The sequence below is a fragment of the Psammomys obesus genome, unplaced genomic scaffold (assembly GCF_907164565.1).
Source record: "Psammomys obesus unplaced genomic scaffold, mPsaObe1.curated_primary_1811, whole genome shotgun sequence".
Taxonomy (NCBI): domain Eukaryota; kingdom Metazoa; phylum Chordata; class Mammalia; order Rodentia; family Muridae; genus Psammomys; species Psammomys obesus.
The window spans coordinates 226,826-237,779 of NW_026593286.1; the positions used below are offsets into that span (position 1 = coordinate 226,826).

Here is a 10,954-nt window from a genome sequence, read left to right on the forward strand (position 1 = left end):
CGCCATGGCCAGCTGGACTTGTGACTTCTGTATGTTTATGGTAAGCAGGAACACCTGTATTTTCTGACAGCTAGAGTCTTTGGCACAAGACCAAATTCTATCAAGTAGTTTTGTAGGTTCTTCTGAGAAGAGCCTGTGTTTGCCCCTCTTTATGCTAACAGTGCAGCAGATCAGGGTGTCTTCAAAGCATTGATTATGCTTGGTTCGGGGACACACCTTCTACTTGTGAAATTGTTGATTTTTCCACATGCCACTATACATTTTTATGTCAGCATTATTTACAGATCGATGTAAGAACTTTGTAGCTGTTCCTTTTCTAGAAAAGGGAGGCTCGGGATTATCTGTAGACCTCTGCTAAAGTGTCATGGGCTATAGGAACAGAGGCTCAGACCCCAGCAGTACCTTCTTCCATACTGTATATCGATCCAGGTCTTCTACCCTATTCCAGCTGCAGATTCGTATTTTCCAAGTATTTTATTTGGTCTCTCAGGATGTATCTGTCATTCTGTCACCTGTACTCTAATGTGTGTCTCAGTTATCTGTTTTTCTTGATCACACTTGTCAAAGTATATCTAATCACCAAGGTTTTCTTTTTGCTGGAAAACTCACTGTGGGTTTTATTTATGAAACAGGGGTCCTTCTGAGGAGGTGGGAGGTAGAGATTATGGAATTCGAGGTTTGATACTCAGTAGTTATAACCTTAGGTTGACCGTTGTGTTCAGAGTTATGTGACTGTACCTTTAAAAGCTCACTTCCTAGCAGTGATGGCACACATAATCCTAGCATTTGGGAGGCTGAAATGGAGAAGTTCTGTGAATTGAAAACAAGCCTGAGCTATATAGTGAGTTCTGTGCCAACCTGGGCTACAGAATGAGATTCTGACTTAAAAATACAAAAAAATAAGGACTGAGAATGTAGCTCAGTTGTTCGTGTGCTTGGTGCCACAAGGCCCTTTGCTCAGTCGCTAGCACTACATAAACCAGGCATGTTGGCACACATCTGTAATTCCAGCACTTAGGGAGGGTGATCAAGAATTCACTGTCATTCCAGGCTACATGGCAAGCTTGAGGCCAGCAGCAAGGGTAGCTCATAACAGCCTGTCTCAAAAAATTGTACTTCCTAATCATATTATCCAGGTTATTAGGCTGTTTGTTGGTTTCTTTGTTTGGGGTGTATGTGTGTGCCTGCCTCTGTGTGTGTGTTTTCCTTCATTGATTTGTCAGTTTTAGAGAATTTGCACACAGGAGGTCCATTGATTTCCTGTTCTCAGACTTAATCAGGCCTGACTGTTGTAACTGATTGCTTTAGTGTTTGGATCCGTGTATTACTGAGGATGCGTCCATTGCTCCTTGTTGGTGTTGAGGTCTAGGTTTTACTGACAGACTCTTGTACAGGACAGTTTTACTTCAAGAGTTGGAATCATGGTTTACTGGGTTGGCTTGTTCCAGCTGTGCCTAAATAGATCACAGAGCTCCACATGCATTCTCTCCTGCATGCTTTTGGGAAGTTCTTCTTTTCATTTGCTTAGTTTTTATGTACATTGCTTTGATCCAGCACCATACTTTGCCAGTTATCCAAAGCTTGCTTTGGGGACTGGATGGCCTCAGTGATTAAGAACAAGAACACGGACTGCACTTGCAAAGGACCCAAGTTCAGTCCCCAGCATGTTCATAACAGTTTGTAACTCTGCTCCAGAAGATCAGACACTCTCAACCGCCAGCATCTAAGGAAGCCTACACTCACATGTGCACATATCCATAGGCAGACACATAATTTCAGTACAAAATGCGTCAATCTTTAATTACCTTGCACACTGAGAAACATGCCTAGATTTTACCTTGAACTTCTCTAGGGACTTCACAGTGCATCCTTGTCTGCACTCTGTCCAGTTTGGATCTGCTGTTGTGGATCCCCCTGCCACTGGTTTCTCTGTGTAGCCATGGCTGTCCTGGAACTCAATCTGTAGATGGCCTTGAACTCTGAGATTGCCTGCCACTGCTTCTTGGGGGCTAGAATTAAAGGTGAGCACCACTACCCAGCCTTGATACTATACAAGTCTTTACTTGCTTGGTTAGAGTTACTCACAGATTTTTTTTTTATGCTATTGTGAAAGCTCCTGTTTTTCTGATTTCTTTCTCAGCATGTTTCATTTGTATATAGGAAGGCTACTGGTTTTTATATGTTAATTTTGTATTTTGCTACTTTGCTAAAAGTATCTATAAGCTATAGAAGCTAAGAAGACTTTCTGGGGGAGTCTTAAGGGTTTTTTATGTGTAAAATTTATAATGTCTGCAAATAAGGATACTTTGACAACTTCCTTTCTATCTCCTTCAGTTGTTTTACTGCTCTAGTTAAGACTTCAAGTGCTGTATTGAACAGGCGTGGATAAAGTCTACAACTGTCGTGGTTTGGGTTTCTATTGTTGTAATAAAATGCCATGATAAAGGCAACTTTAGGAGGAAAAGGTGTATTTTGCTTACACTTCCATATCACAGTCAATAATCAAAGGAAATCTGGGCAGGTACTTAAGGCAGGAACCTGAAGTCAGGAACTGAAGCAGAAGCCATGGGGGAACACTGCTTAGTAGCTTGCTCCCCATAGGCCCTGCCATATTAATCTTTAATCAAAAATAAGTTCCACAGGCTTGCCTACAGTTCAGTCTGGAGGAGACATTTTCTCAGTTGAATCCCCTCTTCCCAAATGATTCTAGTTAATGTCAAGTTAACAGAAAACTAACCAACACAGCACCCTTGTTCTTGTTCCTGATTTTAGTGGAAATGCTTTGAGTTTCTGTCCTTTCAGAATGATATTAGCTATACACTTGCTGTATTGCCTTTATTATGTTGAGATGTCTCTTATATCCCTTTTCTGTCTAGGACTTTCATCATTGAGGGATGTTGCATTATTGTCAGGCCTTTTCTGTATCTAAGAGATGGTCTTGTGGTTTCTGTCTTTTGTCATGTTTATTTGTTGATTTACATACATTGAAATATCCTTGCATCTCTGGAATAAACCTAATTTGATCATAGTGAATAATCTTTTTTGATGTGTTCTTGAATTCAGTCTCCAGGTGTTTTTACACCTATAGAGAATTTTTACACCTATATTCATGAATATTGGTCTATAATTGTTGTTGTTCTTATTGAATCTTTATGTGGTTTGGGTATCACAATAATAGTGATGTTATAAAAAGTCATTGGTCCTGCATTTATACGTGACTTGGTTTTTTTAAGCACCTCTTTCTTTAGATTTTGGGAATTTTCTTATATAATATTGCTAAAAATATTTTCTCTGCCTTTGATCTAAGTTTCTTCTTCCTTATACCTATTATTTGTAGGTTTGGCCTTTTCATAGTGTCCCAGATTTTCTGAATGTTTTTGTACTTTGGTTTCTTAGATCTAACCATTTTCTTTGACTGAGCTATCCGTTTCTTTTACCTTATCTTCCAGATATGAAATTCTGTCTTGCACTTGTTTTAATCTGTTTGTGAGGCTTTTATCTGAGGTTTTTTTTTTTTTTTTTTTTTTTTTTTTTTTGACTTCCTGAGTTTTTTATCAAGAGCTTATTTCAGTTTGGCTTTTCTTTAGTGATTCTGTTTCTTTGTTAAATTCTATTTTCATATCTTGAATTGTTTTCATTAATTCAATCAACTAGTGGCTTGTGTTTTTCTGGTCTTCATTGAGACATTCATATCTTTTCTTTTTAAGGTCCTTGAATATATTCATAGGCTTCAGCTACATTGCTTTTCTAAGGAAACACTACAATAGGGTGCTGGTTTCTGGAGGAGGGAGGCATATTATATGCCTTGGTTGTTAATATTTGTTTGGGGATGTGACCTGTGTTCTAAGCTAGGATACTGTGGTAGTTTTGGTATGGTCATGCCCCTGTTGGTTATATGTTCAGGTCTCTGTTTGTCAGGTTGTAGATCAGCTAAATGATGCTTAGTTTTGAGTCTCAGGGCCACTTGGGTTTCAGAGGTCGGGGTCTGGTGAGCTTGCTAAAGTTCTGGTTGGAGCTTTAAGCACAAGGATAGTCCCTCAACACCATGGGGAAGGTGACTGACCATGGAGGTCTCTATGGCTGAGTAAGGTTCCTTTGTTTGCTATTCAGTCTTTTTTTTTTTTTTTTTTTTTTTTTCCTCAAGACAGGGTTTCTCTATGTAGCCCTGGCTGTCCTGGAACTCACTTTGTAGACCAGGCTGGCCTCAAACTTACAGAGATCTGCATGCTTCTGCCTCCTGAGTTTTGAGATTAAAGATGTGAGCCACTGTGTCCAGCTGATAATTCAGTCTTATTATCCCTTCATCACTGGAGAACCACAGGGTATTGCTAACTTGGGGCTGTTAGAAACATTTGTGTCTGCCTCTTACTTGACTCACATTTTCAGCATACTGTCCTATTCTAGACAAGGTTTCTCTGTGTATCCCTGGCTGTCCTTGAACTCAGAGATCCACTTGCTCTTGAATTAAAGGTGCCGCCCCGAACACCACCACCGGCCTGAGGCTGTTTTTGACGCTACTTTCAGAAATCCTTAGAGCCTCTTTCCAGAACTTTGTGGGGCTTAACATTTGTCCTACTAATACCCTATGACTCACTAGTTGACCTCTATTACCTGCCTCTGCAGACCTCTCCCCCCACCACTACCACCAAGGAGCCCAGAAATGATTGCTGTTTCCCAGGCCCAGTGCACTCCACCTTCTCTGTGCTGTCAGCCAGTGCAGTCTTAACTGTCCTGTCTCAGTGGCCCAACTGATGCATGACAGTCTCCTAGAAGCTATTAATGTGGTTGCCCTCTGGAACAGCATTCTAGCCTGTGTCCCTCGGATTGCCTGAAGCATAGGGCAGCCTCAGGATGTCATACTAATGGGCCATCCAGCCTGTTGGGCAATTTTCCCTGAGCCTTGTTCTTTTGTGACATAATGTTCTTTTTGCAATTTGGATTTGGATATCCTTTTGTGCTTTGGATATACACATTTTTTTTTATTGGAAAATTTTATTTTATTTTTTTTTAAATCTTTTATTTATTTTTTATTAATTACACTTTATTCATTTTGTATCCCCCCATAAGCCCCTCCCTCCTCCCCTGCCAATCCCACCCTCCCTCCCCTTTCTGCATGCATGCCACTCCCCAAGTCCACTGATAGGGGAGGTCCTCCTCTCCTTCTTTCTGATCTTAGTCTATCAGTTCTCATCAAAAGTGGCTGCATTGTCCTCTACTGTGGCCTGGTAAGGCTGCTCCCCCCCCAGGGGGAAGTGATCAAAGAGCAGGCCAATCAGATTATGTCAGAGGCAGTCCCTCTTCCCATTACTATGTAACCCACTTGGACACTGAACTGCCATGGGCTACACCTGTGCAGGGGTTCCAGGTCATCTCCACAAATAGTCCTTTGTTGGAGTAGGAGTCTCTGGGAAGTTCCCTGTGTTCAAATTATCTTGTTCTGTTGCTCTGCTTGTGGAGTTCCCGTTCCCTCCAGCTCTTACTATTTCCCACTTCTTACATAAAATTCCATTCACTCTGCCCATCAGTTGGCCATCAGGCTCAGCATCTGCTTTGACAGTCTATACTGCAGAAGCTTTCAGAGGCCCTCTGTGGCAGGTTTCAAGGTTGTTTCCTGTTTTCTTCTGGCTTTCAGAGGCCCTCTGTAGCGGGTTCCGAGGTTGTTTCCTATTTTCGTTTTCTTCTGATGTACATCCTCTTTGCCTTTCAGGATGGGGATTGAACATTGGATATACACATTTTGTGAGTGATAAATTATGTTGTTTACAAGTAGCTTCTCAATTTGTGTTTTACTTTTGTTTGATCTGGGTAGTTTTGTTTTGTTTGGGGTTTTTGCTTGTTTGGTTGTTTTTTTTTTAAATTAATTTATTTATTATTTATACAGAGTTCTGCTTACATGTATACCTGCATGGCACAAGAGGACACCAGATCTCATTACAGATGGTTGTGAGCCACCATGTGGTTGCTGGGAGTTGAACTCGGGACCTTTGGAAGAGCAGTCAGTCCTCTTAACCTCTGAGCCATCTCTCCAACCCTGTTTGGTTGTTTTTAAGACAGTCTCATATAACCTGGCTGACCTTCCTGCCTCCAGCTTACAAGGCTGAGATCACAGGAGTACACCAGCAGATCCTGCTGTGCTTTACTGAATAGTTTTCTTGTACTAGTCAACAAGGACCTGTTGGCTGTTTCTTTAAGGGCTGCAGCTTACCACGAAGCCTTTTCTTTGGGCCGCTGCTCTGTGGGGCTGCAGTGTGTGTCCAGTGGGCGCTACCCTCTGCCTGGGTGAATGTCCTCCTACCCTGCTCCTACTGAAAGATGTCTGCTTTGCCACTCCCAGGGCCACCTCTGCCTCCTGACCATCCTTTATTCTGGGGTCTTTCTCTGTCTCGATTCTAAGTGATTTGTGAGCCTCACGTGGTTCTTAAACTTGTTCCATAGTGACTTAATAGATTTTGTTATTGTTTATTTAGGGTTTTGTAATTGCTTTTTAAGATTCAATTATAAGCCAGCTGTAGTGGCACATGCCTTTAAACTCAGTACTTAGGAGGTAGAAGCAGGTGGATCCCTGTGAGTTTGAGGCTAGCCTGGTCTACAGACCAAGTTCCAGGACAGCCGAGGCTACACAGAGAAACCCTATCTCAAACAAACAAACAAACAAACAAACAAAAAATCAGTCAGTCAATGTTAAATTCTAGGGCTGTGGAGCTGGCTCGGTGGTAAAATGTTTGCCGTGCAAGCATGAGAATGTGTTCAGAGTTACTTCTAAGGTCTGGATCTTTGGAGCTACTGCTTTCTGTGGTGTAAGATGGTGGCCAGGTCTTTGCAGCACCCTGCAGGGTGCTGCACAAATGTTATTGAAAAGACCACTCAAAACTCACTATGTGGGTGTTGTTATCAAAAGTCCAGCTGACTTTCTGTGTTATGAAAATCACCTCACTGCATATGCTTCTCTCTGTCCTATCCTACATTGTATAGTGGTTTAAAATGTATTGGCCTTGCATGTATGTGCTAAATGTATTCTTACTGTGTGGTTGTGGATAGCATTATTATACATGACTGTTTTTAATTTTCCAGTTGTTTGCACTGATAGTGATCCTGCTTTGTTTTGTTGGAGATAGTTGCCCACAATACCAAAGGACACTGGTATCCTCTTGTTATCTTCATTTCTGTAGACTTGGTAGTAATGTCCCCAGTTTCATTTTAGGTTTTGGCAGTTTGAGCTGGCCAGAGTTTTCTGAGTTTGACACCCCCCCACACACACCCATCTGTTTTTTGAGACAGGGTCTTAAAGTGTAGTCCTGACTGACTCAAAACTTGTGATATAGGTCAGGATGGTCTTAAACTCGAAGAGATGTACCTACCTCTGTTTCCTGGGTGTTGGGACTAAAGGTGTGTGCCACCATGCCTGGTATTGTAATTGACTTTTCAATCCTATTGTGAATGTAAAATGACTGTGACACAATCTATCAAGACTTGGTTTATGGCATAACGTAGAGTTGGTCCTGTAGAGTATCACGTGGGCACAGGAGTGTGTGTGCTGTTGTGGGGCAGAGCACTCTCCATGATCTCTTACACCTACTTGAGTTATTGTTTTGCTGAAGTTTCCATTCATTATTAAGAGCTATTAAAGTCACTGTGTCTGCCCTTTCCACCCCACTTCATTGTTCTTCGAAAAGGACTTTGTAGGGTAAAGGTCTTAACTGTTTAAAATGGAATTTTAAGTTAAGCACTTTAGGACTGGGAAGCTGATGGAAAGTGAAGGTCCAGTCTTAGTCTGCTTTTTGGGCTCTGCATGCTCTCCAGTCCCCACCTTTGTTACAATGTCCACTATGTAGCCCAGGCTAGACACACCCGTCTGCCTGCCTCAGCTTGAGTTGCAAACATGCACACTGTGCTCAACTTATTGGCATCAGTTTTAATTCTGGTGTGTGTGTGTGTGTGTGTGTGTGTGCGCGTGTGCGTGTGTGTGTGCATGTGCGTGTTTTGAAGCCCTTCCTGAGCCAGCAAGAACCAAGAACCAGGTCCTGAAGTAAAGGGCTTTCCCTTCCTGACTCATCTAGTTTTCTATCTTGCCTCAGTTTCCATTGTGTCTCTTCTGCCTCCATCTATATTTTCTCTTTTCCCAGGCTTTTATCTATATATTTCCTATTGTCCATTTTCCAGTTCAGCTTGTGTGCTGAATTTCTCTCATGTCCTAGAGCACTGAAATGATCGGCCCTTAGAGCCTGTGTACACACTCACTTATGGTCACACCCTGTCCATGCATCCCACACACGAGGACATGGCTCAGAATCTACTCATAGTCTTGAAAAAAAGCTATGATATAATAGATCAGTGTTCCCCGTGTGCTGGACAGAGTCCTCCAAAAACACATTTGATATGGTTTAGGGCTCAGATGGAAGTGGGAGCTTATAGCCAACAAAACATCAAATATTAACAGAACAAACAATAGGGTCACTTCTGGAAAGCTGAGTTTGTACCAACCCGAGTTCACCTGTTGCTTGGAAACAGTGACTGAGGAACCTAGAATCATAACACCTTGATCTTGGTGCGTCGCATGGTGGCTCCCACCCAGGGTCTTAACCTTCATGGGGTATTGCCCTGCTCATAGGCCTGTGACCAGTGACTGACACAGGTGGGTACTCCCGTGTTTGTGCACTGTTTGTTTTTATTTCTTCAAAACAACCCAGGCTAGCTTGGAACTCATACAGCCAGCCTGACCTAGAATTTGAGACAGTTGTCTTGTCCCAGCCTGCTGAGTGCTAGGATCACGGGCATGCGCCACCACACCCAGCTTTTTTGAATATTTTGAAGATACAAAACTTAAGTGCTTTGCTTTGTTCTCCACTCAGATTACTCGAAAATTCAGACTGAATTCTGAAGGCAAACTTGAACAGACGGTCTCTATGGCAACCACTACACAACCAATGACTCAGCATCTTCATGTTACCTACAAGAAGGTAACCCCATAACCTGGAGCAGCTCCCAGAGCCTGGAGCAGAGCCTGACTCCTGCATCTAGTCCCCCAGTGTAGTAGACATCCTACGCAGACATGGTGTGGCCACAGGCTCTGCTGACACAGAGGTGTTGTCCAGATGTTCTTGTAATGGCATAGAAAACCAAATAAAAGGCCTTTATTTTTATGGCTGAGATTTTGAATATTATCACTGTGTAGACTGTACATTTTTTATCTGCTGCTGATAGTTTGTTTTCTAGTCTTTTCTTTAAGATATTAAGAAGGAGTCCAGGCTGTGCTGGCACAGGCCTTTAATCCCAGCACTCAGGAGACAGAGGCAGGTGGATCTCTGTGAGTTCAAGGCCATCGAGGCTACACAGAGAAAGCCTGTCTCAAATGAACAAAAAGATACTAAGAAAGGATCTCATGTTCCCTCCTTTCTTCCCTCCCTCCCTTTCCCCCTTCCATCTCCATTTACTTTTTACAGGTTTTGTTTTTGTTTTTTGCAGTGCTGGGGATCCAGCCCATGCTAGGTAAAAACTATAGTGCACACTGTGCCCTCTAATACCTAACCCTCTTCTGCAAAAAGCCCAAGCTGGCTGTGAACTTAACATCCTTTTGCCTCAGCCTCCCAAGTCCGGGATCACAGCTCTGTTCTACAGGACAGAAGTTTTTGTCTTAATACACCTCTATGTGGGAAACCTCACGTGGCAAACAGAGACAGGGTCATAGACTGTTGAACAGCGGAGCCAGACTACTCAAGCTGCCAGAAGTGAACACCTGAGGACAAAAGACATTACCAGAGTACAGAGCCAGTACCTCAGTAGAGCCCTGGGCTGCCACCCCAGGAGCCATCAGCCACACGAACATAAACTGTCCAGAATCAGCTCTGCTGCCAAGAGGATGTGAATGAGCTTGTCGTGCCACCTCCCCTGCCCCACAAGCTCCCTCCCTTCTTCCCTTGTAGCCTGAAAGCTACACCTAAATTCTGACTGGAGGCACTTCCAAGGAGGTTGGTCCTGCCCTTTATAGCATATAAGGGGCTCACACTCAGCTGTTCATCCCCTCGGGCATGCTTGGTGAAGAGTAGACCAACCTGCCTTCCTTCCCTCCCTCCCTCCTTTCTTCCCTCCCTTCCTTCTTCTTTCCATCCCTCCCTTCTTCCTTCCCTGCCTCCCTAATTCCTTCCCTCCCTCCCTACTTCCTTCCCTCCCTCCCTACTTCCTTCTCTTCCTCCTTCCTCCCTTCCTTCCTTCTTTCCTTCCTTCCTTCCTTCCTCCCTCTCTCCCTCCCTCCCTCCCTCCCTCTCTCCCTTTCCCCTTAAGTACTTGAGGTGGAACCCAGGACTCATCACAGTTAGCCCCACCAGCCTACCCTGGCTCTCAACCTTGCATGTTGATTGCCAGTCTTCCATCAGCCTTCTCCCTTAAAGTTCTCTGTGTGTGACCATAAGGTCAGCAGCATGGCTGTACTCTTCTCTGTTACGTCTGGTTGTCATGCCAGAAGCCCCCTCTAGAACTAGCAGAGTTGGCCACCTGAGCCACGAAGCTGGCATACTCACTCAGTGCTTTCTCCTTGGGTATGAGCTTTGGAGTAAGGGTACCCAGTGTTGTCCAGAGACACCCAGCAGACAGAGCACTCCTACTCTACCCACCACCCGTCTGCCCTTTCCTAGCTGTCAGTCCAACGCTTAATTGTGAGTTGCATGCAATTTCAGTAAGGTGCTGTTTTTGCTTTGGCAAACAGCTGGTACTCAAAGTATCCCCTAGAGGCCAAATGAGCCTTTGATCTGTGAACCTGGTGGGGCTGCCTGCCCCAGACCCAACTCTACTCAGGTCCCAGAGCCTTGGATCTTTCTAGTGGGTGAAAAAAAGAGACCAAAGCCTGGAAATACACAAGCGCTTCATGTGTGTTGCACAACTTCCAGGCCTTTCCATGAACAAAAGCCAGGAGAGTTTTGTTTTAGAAACAAGTCCTCATGTAGCCTAAGCTGATCTCAAA

General features: G+C 43.6%; 1 protein-coding gene across 2 annotated transcripts in view; it reads left to right on the forward strand.

The window, feature by feature from the left end:
- The window catches only part of Thap4 (THAP domain containing 4), a 51,593-nt gene extending 42,432 nt beyond the window's left edge, over positions 1 to 9,161 (forward strand). For both annotated transcript variants that reach the window (XM_055617067.1, XM_055617068.1), the window contains one exon: positions 8,850 to 9,161. In XM_055617067.1, the coding sequence (XP_055473042.1) occupies positions 8,850 to 8,969 (120 nt within the window). In that variant the 3' untranslated portion in view covers positions 8,970 to 9,161. The remainder of the gene's footprint in view (positions 1 to 8,849) is intronic.
- The last annotated feature ends 1,793 nt before the right edge of the window (positions 9,162 to 10,954 follow it).